This window comes from Aotus nancymaae, unplaced genomic scaffold, assembly GCF_030222135.1.
Source record: "Aotus nancymaae isolate 86718 unplaced genomic scaffold, 86718_ANA_hifiasm-v0.15.2.pri h1tg000006l, whole genome shotgun sequence".
In the NCBI taxonomy this organism is placed as follows: Eukaryota; Metazoa; Chordata; class Mammalia; order Primates; family Aotidae; genus Aotus; species Aotus nancymaae.
Genome location: NW_026988417.1, coordinates 91,051,623 through 91,066,757, shown reverse-complemented (window position 1 = coordinate 91,066,757; position 15,135 = coordinate 91,051,623). Strand labels below are relative to the sequence as shown.

Genomic DNA, 15,135 nt, shown 5'->3' with positions numbered 1-15,135 from the left:
TGTGATCCTCCTATCTGAGCCTCCCAAGTTTCAGGACTACAGAAGTGTTCCACCATGCACAGCTAAATTTTTTTATTTTTTGTAGAGATAGGATCTTGCTATGTTGCCCAATGAGTAATCTTGCACTCCTGGGCTCAAGTGATCCACTCGCCTCAGCTTCCCAAAATGTTAGGATTACAGGTGTGAGTAACTGCACCCAGATCCTACATTGTTTTTCAAGGAAAAGTTAAAATGTATTTATGAAGCCTACTAGAAAATTAAATTCTAATGTTTACATGTTCCCCTATAATTCTGCCAACAGTGAATTTCTATTATGTACCTTAGACATAATCAAATATATTTTAAGCATTCAAATAAGTTCATCAATATCTTTTCTAAAACTCAAAACACAATTTATTCACCTTCCAGATTTAGGCAAAATTCCTGAAAGACTAGAATATAAAAGCAAAAGCTATAAATATTACATAAGTAAAATCACAAATAGTAGTCATGAAGAAAAAGCCACCAAGACTGTTAAGTGTACACATCAAAAGAGAAGCATTCAACTTACAATTCTGTGACATTATATTCAGGTTTAAAATTGTGCATTTACATGGGAAAATTTCAAGGTGTATGTACATTTACACTTGTAATGCCAGATCAGGGAAAGAAAATGAATTAAATCTTTCATTTCCCAAAGCACTAGTACCAAAGATGCAGCATAAAATGAGGTTATGGCCCAGCATTTGATGGACACAGCTTTTGGTGTGCCTGCTGATACTAGTATTAACTTCTGTAGTCCGACAGATTTCTCACATCAGTTAAAACTGTTCAATAATCCTACTTTTTCAAAAACCCTTTCTCTAATAAAGAATCCATAATTGGCAATACATTTCCTAAAGAAATTACTAAAGTTTCTTTACTCCTTATATTTTTATATTTCTATATCATTTTATTAGCAAAAGACAGAATATTTTTGGTTTACAAACAAATTATAGTCAATTAACTCTATTATTTCCATAAAAATTACCTAAAGCAACTTTTACATAGCAGTTAGATAACAATATATGTAATTTATTGTTCTAATTTATTACTCCTATTGTTAAAGATCAAAAGTAGGTTTTATAAATATTTTAAATATAAAAGTTGTTTTTGTAAACTATTTCATACTTAAATTATGCAAGACTCTATATATATGTGTGTGTGTGTGTAAGCAAATGTATATATAGTTATGATTTAGAATTTAATCTGAACTGATGGGAGCATAGTTTCTCAAAGGGTAAAAACATTTTACATTTTACTCAGCAAGAAAAATGTAAATCATTCACTTTTTTTTTTTTTTTTTTTTTTGGAGACAGAGTCTCACTCTACCACCCAGGCTGAAGTACAGTGATCTCAGCTCACTGCAGCCTCTGCCTCCCTTGTTCAAGCAATTCTCATGCCCCAGCCTCCTGAAGCTGGAATTAAAGGTGCATGCCACCATGCCTGGTTAGGTTTTTGTTTTTGTTTTTTTTTTCTTAAGTAGAGATGGGGTTTCACCATGTTGACCAGACTGATCTTGATCTCCTGACCTCAAGTAATTCACCTGCCTCAGCCTCCCAAAGTGTTGGGATTACAGGCGTGAGCCACTATGCCTGGCCCTGAATTATCCACTTTTACATAGCATTTCTTTTTTATATTTCTTCACTGCCAAGGAAAACACACCCAACTTGTAGAAAGGAATAGGTTAATTAAAAGTTGAGAAAGTTCTCACTACTTCAGCTTGGCTAAAAATAAGAAAATTTAAAAAATTTTAAGTAAAACACTATTAAAAAGAGCAGATGATAATATGTGTTGATAGGGTTCAATAAGCAGACTAGAAATCTTATGTTTCACATATCTAAACTTTGACTTTAACAGGTGAAATTAGGGTGGTAAAGTTAAGGGGAAAAAACAGACTTAGACCAAAAAATGTTTAAACCCCTAAAACAGGCCTCTATAATTAGACTTCTCCCACCCTACCTAAAACATGTTAATGGGGAAAGGAAAATTCCAAAGCCATTCAGCCTTCTGACTCAGAGAATGGAGGTAGGGGTAGGGGAGAAGGCAACCATATATGACTTTTTATTGAACCCAAGAAAAATCATCCAGTATTTTTGCCACGTGCAATACTCTCACAGGTTGCCTCTATTTTCGTATCTATACAATTAGGAACAATTACTCAGAAATTACTATTCCATATCTTCCCTAAGACATTAGTTTTTTATAACATAGTACTTGGAAAGTAATCCAGCATGAGAAAAAAAAAAGCAGTAATACGTGTTCTTTGCCCTACAATTTTTAAGGTAAACTTTATAGAATCTTGGATTTCTGAATACCATTTAATAAAAGAGGGATTTAAATTTAATACCAAGTACAAAAATGGAAACAACTTTAGTTTCTCAAAGTGTAAACTATCTGAAGAGATACAATACTTAACATTGCTTAAACCTGGTGCAGTGTATGCAAGAACCAGCCAAACTGGTAATAACCTATCTGAGTACTGTCTCTCACTTCACATTATAATTTCGCTCTCTCTGCTGCACTCACTATTTACCACAGCACACCTGGCCTCCTATAATGGCTTCTTGGTATCTCTGCCTCACATCTCTGTCCATTCCAATCAGACTGTATGATGCTACAAAACTGAAAACACCAATTTCTTCAAGTTACTTTCAGAGGCTCTTTCCTGTCCATATATCAAAGTCAAAATAATTCCTTAGCCTACAGACATTTTAAGTGCACACTACACATTAATGGATATACAATCAAGATCTCTACCATAGCACACCTATATTACTATTTGGCTATTTAAAAAAAAAATCGTATCTTCATAATTTACAACATGATCCACAGCCCCAATTCTGAACTTTCCCTGCAAACCACAAACCTCCTACCATCATTTTGCTGTTGACTTTTATGAACAGATGAACTTGACATCTACCTTACTGGGATAATACAGCTATACCAAAAACAACCCTTGACTGCCCTCTTTACTACTTAAAGGTCTTCTTTAATACTTTATCTTCTGTCTTTTTCCTCTAAGGCAGAAATGTCCCTTCTCATTTTAATACTAACCTGTTTACTTGTGTTCATAAATTCACTTTATTTGGTCTATGATATTTCCCTATCAATTATTCCCTCTCTAGGAAATTTACTCTGCTTTTGTCCCTAGCTCTTAACCCAACAAATATCAATTCTCTCTCCCTAACTCTTATTTTAGGGCTGATAGGTTTTTGTTGATTTTTTTTTTTCCCATAAAGGTCAAATTTGGAGGGAGAAAAAATTAGAGGCAATTTTGTCTTTCACATTAATTGCGCAAACTCAGTTAAAATTATTGCTGTTAGCCATGCTTTAAAATTTTATGTGTATGTGTGTATATACCTGCTGCCCCCACCTCCCACCTCAGATACTGCTGAAACAAACAAGGTCATTTCCCATAGAGAAGAAAATACATATGCTTTCTGGATAGGTGATGTTTTTAAACTTTTTATTTAGAATTAGAGGCTCACAAGAAGTTATTTAAAAAAAAAAAAAAGCACGAAAAGGTCTTACGTACCCCTTATCCAGCTTCTTCCAATGGTAACACTGCATAACTCTACTACTCAATAACCCAACCAGGACATTGACATTGGTACAATGTCAGACCTAATTCATAGTTCATCAGTTTTTAGTGTATGCGTATGGGCCTGTATGGTTCTAAACAATTTTAACCTATGTATAGATTTGTGTACCACAACTAAAGCAGTATTTTAAAATATTCACTTCCATGCTAGTTAGGTTTCCATCAAACTGATAATGGGCTCAAAAATCAAAGATAAACATGCTTTTTTGGTCTCAAGAAATAGAACTTGTATATATCTCACAACATAGAGAAAAGGAAAAGTACAATAAATGCAAACCAGAATTCTATTCTGGTTTTAAACTAATCTAGGAAATATATTCAAGTCAAAACTTTTTCAAATTTATAAACTGAATCTTTGAAGCAAGTTTAACCACCAAAAAACAACATACTTGGAATACACTACCCAAATATAACTACCTTCTGTAAAGTCTTCAGTATTATTTCCTGGATTCTGTTGAAGATTCATACAAGAAACAATCACATGGAGAACATCTGGGCAACTTTTATAGAAGTCTCTAAGGACACTGTAATGCCAATAAATATCCTGACATATTTTAACTAGGTATGTGCACAGAATCACCTAGGGAATTAATGACACCCTGATAAGTCCCTTCTAGTATTTTTTCTCAAGAGTTTGTTTGATTAAAGAACTAGAATATTTCTTTTTAACATAAAATAAAAATTCCAAGGCATGTCAAGTTGTTTTTTCACATAGGCTGCCAAGAAGCTAAGTGAAATCAGTGCTTATACACAGTTAAGGATATTATCCTTGCTTCCCACCAGATTTATCTTTGCCTCTCTTTATATGGCTTCTGGCTTTTGTATCTTTATGTAAATATCTTTTGTATGTTACTGTATGTATTACACTGAGTCACACACAGTTTTTATATAAAACATACTTAATCCACACAAGCTTACTCTACCAATGAGGAAACTAAAATCAGAAAGATTTTTTTTTTTGAGAGAACGGGAGTATTGCTCTATTGCCCAGGCTAGAATGCAGTCTAAAAATGGGAATTGAAAACCTCTTTTATGCCAATAATTGTGCTTAACAATGGAGACAGGAAGGAATAAGGGAAGAAAATAACAAACAAGCAGCCAACCAATATTTCATTTAAAGCTATGAAATGCTATGCAATTATTGAGGAGTGATTTACTTCCAATTATGTAGTCACTTTTGGAATAGGTGTGATATGGTACTGATAAGAATGTATGTTTTGTGTATTTGAAGTGGAGAGTTCTATAAATGTTTATTAAGTTTACTTGTTCCGGGTCTGAGTTCAAGTCCTGGATACCCTTGTTAATTTTCTATCTCGTTGATCAGTCTAATATTGACAATGTAATGTTACAGTCCCCCACTATTATTGTGTGGGAGGCTAAGTCTCAGTCATTAAGAACTTGCCTTATGTATCTGGGTGCTCATGTATTGGGTGCATGTATATATAGGATCGTTAGCTCTTCTTGTTGCATTGATCCTTATACCATTATGTAATGTCCTTCTTTGCCTCTTTTGATCTTTGTTGCTTTAAAGTCTATTTTATCAGAGGTGAGAATTGCAACTCCTGCTTTTTATTTATTTATTTATGTTTGCTCTCCGTTTGGTTGTTAAATCTTCCTTTGTCCCTTTGAGTCTTTGTGTATCGTTGCATGTGAGATGGGTCTGGATACAGCGTACCAATGCGTTTTGGCTTTTTATCCAGTTAATAATATATATGAGTTTAATACTGCCATTTGATGCTAGCTGGATATATTTTTGGAAAGGCTGATACTAGTTGCTCCTTTATATGTATAGTGCTTCTTTCAGAAGCTTCTGCAAAGCAGGCCTGGTGATGGTGAAATCTCTAAGTACTTGCTTGTTTGCAAAATATTTTATTTTTCCTTCACTTTTGAAGCTCAGTTTGGCTGGATATGAAATTCTGGGTTGAAAGTTCTTTTCTTTAAGGATGTTGAATATTGGCCCCCACTTTTTTCTGGCTTGTAGGGTTTCTGCTGAGAGATCTGCTGTAAGTCTGATAGGCTTCCCTTTGTGGGTAACCTGACCTGTCTCTCTGGCTGCTCTTAGTATTTTCTCTTTCATTTCAACCCTAATGAATCTGATGATTATGTGCCTTGGGGTTGGTCTTCTTGAGGAATATCTTTGTGGTGTTCTCTGTATTACCTGGAGTTGAATATTGTCCTGTCTTACTAGGCTGGGAAAGTTTTCCTGAATAATCTCCTGAAGAATATTTTCCAACTTGGATTCATTCTCTTTGTCACATTCAGGTACACCTACCAAACGTAGATTAGGTCTTTTCACATAGTCCCATATTTCTTGGAGACTTTGCTCATTATTTTTTATCCTTTTTTCTCTAATCTTGACTTCTCGTTTTATTTCATTAAGTTGGTCTTCGAACTCTGATATCCTTTCTTCTGCTTGATCAATTCGACTGTTAAAACTTGTGCATGGTTCGCAAAGTTCTCGTGTTGTGTTTTTCAGCTCCATTAATTCACCTATATTCCTCTCCAAATTGTCTATTGTCGTTAGCATTTCGTCAAACCTTTTTTCAAAGTTCTTAGTTTCTTTGCATTGGGTTAGAACAAGTTCTTTTAATTCACAGAAGTTTCTTATCATCCACCTTCTGAAGCCTACTTCTGTTAATTGAATGCACTCGTTCTCCATCAGGGCTTGTTCCATTGCTGATGAGGAACTGTGATCCCCTGTAGAGGGAGAGGCATTCTGATTTTGGGTATTCTCAGCCTTTTTACGCTGGTTTCTTCCCATCATTGTAAATTTATCCACCTGTCGTCTTTCTGATTTCCGACTTTCAAATTAGGTTTCTGAGTGGACGTCCAACTTATTGATTCCCAGTGCCGAAATCTGAGCAATCCACTGTGCCGGCCAAAACAGCAGTGCTAAGATTGATGGTGCTTTTCTGCCTGGGAATTGGCCAAAAGGGGACCCAGTCCCGCTCACTCTGCACCAAGAACTGCCGTGCTGAGGCGCCAGCAAAACCGCCACGCCGGCCACAAGAGTCGCGCTGGCGACCAGCGGGGCTCCTCCGCTGGGAATGTCTTGGTCCATGAGCAACAAAAATTCATCTGAAAGTGTGGCGTCCTCTCGTTCTCTGCACCTTCACTGGGAGCTACAATCACGAGCTGCTAGTGATCAGTCATCTTGGATCTCTCTCAAAATCAGAAAGATTAAATGGTAACTTGGTAGAGCTGGAAATCACATTCATTTGCAATATCCACTTACTAGGGGTTATATTAAAATTTTATACTTTTATAACTATATTAATTTTTAAACAAATTCTATTTTTTTCTAAGGAATGCAATATTTGGTTAATTTCTAAAAAAAAGCTAGAGTTAATGATTATTTTCATTCTGATAAGAAAACACATATTTAGTGTGTGCTCTGTAATTGTACTCAAGTTGTGTTCCTTTGTTCATTTTATTTTCTCTACCATTTAAAAAGCTCCTTAATGGCATATGCTTGTTTTTAGAGCTTATGACAGTGTTACAAAACAACATCTACTTCAATCTATATTTAGAATGTCTCTACAGTGGAATGCTTTCATGTGATAATAGTCATAATTACTATCTCTAAAAGTAGCAGTAGCATATTGTTTATTCTTATATACATGATGTACTTTAATAATAAACTCACCATAAAATAGAACAGATTAATTGATGAAAACTAAATAATCTTAATCTTATACTACTTATAGTATAAATTGTATAATTGTATAGTATAATTGTTTTATTCTAAAATGGAGTAACAAAGAAAAGAGGGTAAGACTTGCGTGAGACTTTAATAACATAACAAATATAACTAATCAATTAACCTAATTGATATCACTGAAATAAACATTTATTTTAAATGCTGGATATAAATAGTTTCCTTTTGAATGTAACTGCTGCAAATATACTTTGATTACTTTGGCAATTTCAAAGTATTTCTGTTTTATATTAATATACACTTTCTGGTCAACTTATATAATAAAATATTGTAGAATTATTAGTAACTATTTTTCAGCATTTGCAGGAAGAACTATGAATTCCTTCTAAACTATTTTTATATAAAGGCTTTTTATATGAAAATAAAGCCTTTGTATTAAAATAGTGTAGTACAAGAATTACCAATATACAAATGGATACATGCATATGTTTTAGCATCCTTCCCATTTATACTTGATATCAATGAATAAACAATATTTCACTTCATAAACACTGGCTTTGGCAAGCCTGATTACTACCTCATTTTAATATTTATTTACTCATCAGTAAGGAAAAATACAACTTTTTATCTCACGTAAGATAGCATACATAAAAGCTTAAGTGTGCAAATCTTTCCAATAATAGTATCAGTTATATAATAAACATTAATTTTATTTCTGTAAAGAGGTATATTTGTTTAATTTTAAAACATCTTTGATTTGTACATTATTCTTCCTCTGTATATAAAAAGGCACAAATATTTCAAACATTTAGTTTCATGTAATCACTTTCTTCTAGACTCTACTAATATCTTTTAACAGTAGATCAAGTAACAATTATTTACTGACCTCAAGCAGTAATATCCACAAACTCAACACTAGTCTCAAATCACCAATTTATCCCCAGGAATTATAAATACAGGATGGGAATTTAACATAAAGCTTTTTAAAACTAAAGGCCATTTAAGAATATCAACAATTTAAAATGTGCAGTTATATAAACAAATCAATAAAATGAAGAATGTCATAAAGATGGCTATATAAGAACATGAGCTTCTTTTTTATAACACCTTTGAAATAGAAGTGTAAATAGGCCAAAGGCATGCATTTCTGAAATACGATACTACTGGGCTTTAAAACCACATTTCCTGGTATAACCCATCAAATGCACAATTTTGATTATTTCTTTCCAAATTGAAATACAATTTTCCTTTCTTCTCTGATCTGAAAGATGTCGAATTTCTCATAAAAAGAGTTATTTTGGCAAAGTTAAAGGGTAGAATTTAAAAATATTGCTTATGTCGTAAGTCTGGATACTTTGAAAGAGAAATCTACAAATAAAGTGCCTCACAGGCTCTCTGGAAGAAAAAAGACCAAGCATTTTAAATGAAAAACATTCCCAAGCCAGTGATTCCTTCATTTCTATATGTAAGAGGGAGACTAGGATTCAAAAAATTCATCAGCAACAAAGCTTTACTCCATCCCATTTAGCAGAATGTCAGTCTGTTATCTCATGTTAGGATTATATAAGACTGTTTTCTTCCATTAGGAAGAGTTCCTAAAATGGGCACTGTCAAGGCTGGTAAAACTGAAATCTGACCTAGTTTTTCTCCAAAGATTTATATGGATTTTATGGTAATTCCTTCTATAGTTGGAGCTTGTCTTCTTTCAAATACACTATGCTAACTGAAATGTGCTAGGAAATACTTTACTTTTCATGTGTCAAAGTAAAAATCTAAAGAACATGTAAGAATTTCTCAAATTTTTATCTCCAATAGTGAATTCTACACTTGATCTTAGCCAAAAGGCTGAGAAGCAATCCAATAGTGAATTCTTATATCACTTTCTATTTACATCAACTTTACTATCTGTTGTAAGCCTACTATCATCCTGAATAAACCTACATTAAAAAAATTATTCATTTGGAGTACATTAATAAAATAGAAATCAACTGATTAGCCTTACAGATAAGTTTGATAAAACACAAATATATGAACTTTAAAACATACTTTATTTGAAAAATAAAGATTATTTGTATTGATCAGAAGACTATCATGTAGTTTTCTATACTCCTTTTAAAAATGAAGCATTACATTCCCAAGAGTGAAGAAGTTTGGTGAATTAATTAAAACAGAAGCAACTAAAAACGTGTTTAAAAAAGAAACATTTCTAGTCACAAAATAAAATGAGAAATGCATTTCAAGTAAATTAACAAATCAACCACACATTTACAGACTTTTATATTATTCTTGTAATTCCAGTATAAATACTGCAATTGTCCTACAATAATTCTAGAGAAATCACTAAGAAGTTCACAGAATTTAATTTCAAATAAAAGGGTAAGAAGGCATGCAGTCTATAGAAATTATATGTATTTGAAAGCATGGCACAACAAATACATTTTCATCATATATTTACAGTAAGTAATGAATCACTTCTCATATTTATTCATTTTTTAAGACTTCCAACTTCATTTTCCTAAACTGAAGTTTATAAGTATAAAAATATGACCTGTATTTACTATGCTTAATTAACCATTTAGCTCTGATTTCCACTGAACTAAATGAGGATAAGTTGGTTATAAATACTTAGAATGAAATGAAAAAAATTAACTTCATAGCTTAAAGGATATCCATAGAACTTTATATTGTATATCTCATAAGATAAAGTAAATAAATATGATAAATACTATAATAATAGACTTCAGTTTCAGCAAAAGAATGATCTTGTTAACTAGACATTTATTACCTTAACTTCGAGGTTCTTTAGAATACACAGGAAATAAAATTACTCTATGCCCACAAAAACCAAAGCAATATGAGACAAACTATCACTGTTTGTATTTCTCCTATTTTATCATTGGAGAAACTCCAGGACAAAAGTTCTCAAAACAGGTAATATTCTCTGTGTTCAAACAATGTATATTCAAGAATAACTAAAATAAACAAGGTTTAAAGGATACTTTTGGTACCCTTACATTCTAGTTACAAACACAGAAGGATACGAATAAAAACAGTAATAATCAATACTCTCCAAGTACAGCCATTAATCTTTTACTCAGCTGAGGTCTTTTTAATATATATTGCTAAAATTAATCATATAAATATACAATAAACGGTTCATTCTTAAAAGTCGATATTATAAACTATGGTGCTTAATAAAAATCCTAAATATGAAAACGCAAAGTTATAAAGTAATAGAATTTTGTAAATAAAGCTAACAACCTATGATAAAAAGAACTGGAAGGAAGGAGCAGATAGGCAGATTTATAGGCTATATTGGGGATTAAAAACTCTAAGTTAAAATTCATATTAAGACATCTATGTCCTCAGAATAATTACTGATATTTCAATGCTTATGGCTTTTATAACTCCTATTTCAGAAAAAGTGAAAAAAGAAGAATAAATGAGGCTAGTTTTACCATTCCTGCTATATATGAGTTACAACTGTAGTTTCAATGCTTTTTCCTACTTCTTTCTTATACCATAAATAAATGTATTTATGTCCTTTCTTTCTGGCTCATAAGCACAAATCACTTTTTGGAGGACTGGCTATTATAAAAGGGCCATATCTTTTGTATTTATACACAAAATATAACTTACTGAATTAAACACTCAATGGAGAAAATAAGCATTAAAAGTTATCCTAGCTATGGAAATAAAACTAAATTCCTAGGAGGTTTATAGGTGAACAATAAAATATGTGTTTTGGCTCAGAAAATAGAAATCTAAGGAAAATCAGGATAAGCCTAATTAAGCTAAATATACTTAAGATTTTTTCTGTATTTTGTTTATATGTAAAAAGGGAAAGCAGAAACGGTAACAGCACTACAATATACCCACACCCCAGTTCTTGCTTTTTGCCTAGTAAGAACAGTATATTATAGAAGGTGGTGAGGATGACAATGATATAATGACAAATAGGAATGAAGTCAATACAAATGCAATGGGCCAATCTAGCTTTTGAGAAGAGAATGGTTTTTATGATTGGTTTTACTGAATTGCAAGTAATTAAAAATGTATTTGGACAGACATAGAAACTTTAAAAAACTGTGTCCATGAGCATTCTCATACAGAGATATTATTTCAATGAAATCTAATTGAGAAGATGGACATACGTATTTTTTCAAAACTTAAAGCCCCAATTTCTTAGAAACTGACTTAATTTCCTCTGAAAATATCATTTGTGACAATAGAGGAAAACAATTCATTTCCTGTGATTTCTTAGGTAAGAATACAATGGCCCAAATCTCCATAAATTCTGTTAAATAAGCAGTGCTAAATCATACTGACCCATGTGAGTGTTTTAGCCTACAAAAGTCAGTGCTAACACCAAAGTAGATTAGTCTGAATATCACAGTTCTTAAAAATGTATGTGTAGTACTTATATGTCAACACTTACGGCTATCGTAACATATGTTTCCTAGAGCTCTGCCCGTTTGAAGCAGCACTTCCTGGTCTTTGCTATTTAGCAGCTGCACCAGTGGTGAAATCAATCCAGCATCCACACATGGAATTCGCATAAACTCTGAAAATAAGAGACATATTTAATTAAAAATCTAACAATTCACAATTTACATAAATCAACTCCTCTAATACAATGGACTTTTAATATATGGTATTTAAAAACCATCTTGAAAAGGTAGCTGAATATTTGAAGAGTATATTTCTGTTCAAAAGTACCCTATTAGAGCCCTACTAAATGCTTCATAGAATACATAAATATGAGTGGGCATATTTTTGTTTGCTGACAGTCTCTGCCATAAACCAAAAGGATTTTTAATTAACTTTCATTACAACTAGTTTATCACTATCTTCTTGTAATAACTAGATGAGCTTTGGAAGCAATATGTGTGATAATGGAAACAATGGCAATGTATTTCTACGAGCATGATAAGTAAAGTACTACGTTATAAACTAAGCCATCAAATTGCCTAATTTTTCAGTTTTCTAAAAAAAAAAGCATATATATATATATGAGCATATAAATATAAATAAATAAATAAATATATATTTTTTAAAGGATTCAATGACCATTAAAAAATAATATGTTCTTTTTGGTTGGTAAGATATGGTGGAATCATCCACTTCTTTATCTTCATTCCTGTCCTTTATTAAAATCCATTTTATGGCTCACTCATATCTGCTGCTGTACCCATACATTTACAGGTCTCAAGCATTGAATATTAAGATTTCTCAAATTTCAAACTCATTTTTTCCTTATATTTATGGCATACCATTCTCTATGTATTAACTCTCCATGATACCACCACAGTCATGATTGAACATAAACTTTTTTTTTTTTACAGTGTCTCATGATGGACCACTACAAAACATAAGGACATATGTAACTGATCAAAGTTCTCCAATAATCAATAACCAAATTGTCTTTTGGACATCACAACTCACCATAAGGAGTTCTGGCCAATAAAGTTAGTTAATAAAGAACTAATTTCTCTATCTATACCCTGTCCTACTAAAAAATCACTATCTTTTCACTCTCACTATCAAGGTGGTCTACCCCTTAGTTTGTTCCACAGGTACCCTCATAAGCAATCCTTCCTCTCCCTTCATTTTCAAATTCTTAGAGCACAACATATAGGTTATTCTGTCATCTGTCACCTCTGAGATAACTTCTTTTCCTACTAAGACAGCTGTAAGTCACAGAGGTATTCCTCTCTCCCTAAATAAAGAATTTAATTCCTATCATCTCTTTCTTACTTATTACTCGATCACTAAAAATTCCTTGTAATGTAAACTTCTAAGACTGAGATTATTTCCCATTTCAACAAGTAAACTTTGAGTTTGTCATTGATGGTTTAAACTCAGTAATATTAAGTATCCCACTACTCATGTTAAGAAAATAAATTATGCTATACATGTTCATGGACTCAATGACCATCTATAGGAGATGACACATCAATCTGCTTATGTACCTCTTTAGTTAATAGTTACTTTAGATCCTTCATAGATTTCAAATCTTTTTTTCCTTGAGACAAGGTCTCACCCTCTCACCCTGGCTGGAATGCAATGGCATGATAATAGCTCACCGTAGCCTTGAACTCTTGAGCTTAACGGATCCTTCCTGACCTTAGCCTCCTGAGTAGCTGAAACTACACACATGTACCACCAGGCCTAGATCATTTTTTTTTTTTTTGAGACGGAGTATTGCTGCTCTGTTACCCAGGGTGGAGTGCAATGGTGCAGTCTCAGCTCACTGAAACCTCCATTTCTGGATTCAAACAATTCTCCTGCCGCTGCCTCTTGAGTAGCTGGGACTACAGGCGCATGCCACCACACCTGGCTAGCTGTTGTATTTTTAGTAGAGACAAGGTTTCACCAGGTTGGCCAGGCAGATCTCAAACTCCTGACCTTGTGATCTGCCCACCTTGGCCACTCTAAGTGTTGGGATTACAGGCGTGAGCCACCATGCCTGCCCAAGTTTTTTTTTTTACAGAGTTTCACTATGCTGCCCTGGCTGGTGTCAAACTTCTAGTCTCAAGTGATCCTCCCATTGTTGCCTCCCAAAGTACTAGGATTATAGGTGAGAACCACCATGCCTAGCCTAGATTTCAAATCCTAAATTAATATGCCACTAACTCGTATTAAAGACAAATGTTCATTATCCTTTTCACTGAATGATGTCTGGTTCCCAACAGTAAGATGATTTCATTGACCACTAAAACAAAATACTTAGGAATGGTCTGATTTGCACTCATTTCATAAATAGAACTTGTTTATCTTATTATTTTGTATTGTTATTGTTATTCTTCAGGTAATGGCAACATTAATGAATTACTGTGTTTCTTTACTTTTACGTTTTATCTATATGACACCAATCTTTCAAAATTTTGTCTCTACAATCAATAGCTTCAAGTATTCTTGGAATAATGGAGGATAGATAATTATAGAAAAATTATGGAATCAAAACTCTTTGGAATCATTTTTACTTAAAAACATATAAAGATAAAACAAAGCTAATATATATATTCCTCAGCTTTCAGTCACTGTCAGTCCCTGGATAAAGCAAAAAAAAAAAAAAATTCTTCTAAAAATCTTTAAGAGTGGTAGCCCTCACTAGCTAATTTTAAAGACATGAAGTTATCATGCTTCAGACAGATATATTTTTTAAAAATACCAGGGATGTATAAGAATATGTTTAAAATGTTATACACATTACATTAGAGAGGTTTCAGAATGGCTGACAGTCATCTTTCTTCAAAGGGGTTCCTATTACTTACACCTCTCTACATTCACACCTGCTACCTTTCACAGCTGACTGGATTCTGACTCAGTAGCTTAAGAGATGGTCTACTTTGAAAGATTTCCTAAAAAGAGCAATGGTGATGAACTTAAAAAAAAAAAAAAGCAAAAATCAGATTCTCTCTCTTGGCAATCTGAACTCAGAGAACCGAAAATTTTGGTTCAGGGAGCAGGGCAGTACTGCAAGGGGGAGAGGCTGAAACTGAGATATATGACAGTGACTAGAAATCAGTGTTAGTGGATGACATTATGCTGTAGAAAGCAGGAGCCTCTAAGTATTTCTGTATATGTGTATTTACCTATACAACATAGAATTTTTTTTTTTTGCAAAACACATATAAGTTAATATAGAAATTTAATACAGAGGTTTGAAGGAATAGGCATTGCTCTATTTCAATATCAATAAATATAAAAAGTTGATTTCCACCTAAGACTAATGTTTTTCCCTTTGACTGTACTAATATATTCATTAAATAATTGTTGGTTATTTCTATTCTTTTCTAAATCTAGTGTGTTAACACTTTACTTTTTTGCTTTTACTTTCTCAAACCTACTT

General features: G+C 32.9%; 1 protein-coding gene and 1 pseudogene across 6 annotated transcripts in view; both read right to left on the bottom strand.

The window, feature by feature from the left end:
* RAP1GDS1 (Rap1 GTPase-GDP dissociation stimulator 1) overlaps positions 1-15,135 on the bottom strand; it is a 195,143-nt gene that overhangs the window by 80,965 nt on the left and 99,043 nt on the right. For all 6 annotated transcript variants that reach the window (XM_021666785.2, XM_021666783.2, XM_021666784.2 and 3 more), the window contains one exon: positions 11,719-11,844. In XM_021666785.2, coding sequence (XP_021522460.1) covers positions 11,719-11,844 — 126 coding nt within the window. The remainder of the gene's footprint in view (positions 1-11,718; positions 11,845-15,135) is intronic.
* Positions 8,985-9,137, bottom strand: LOC135272211 (U2 spliceosomal RNA; annotated as a pseudogene).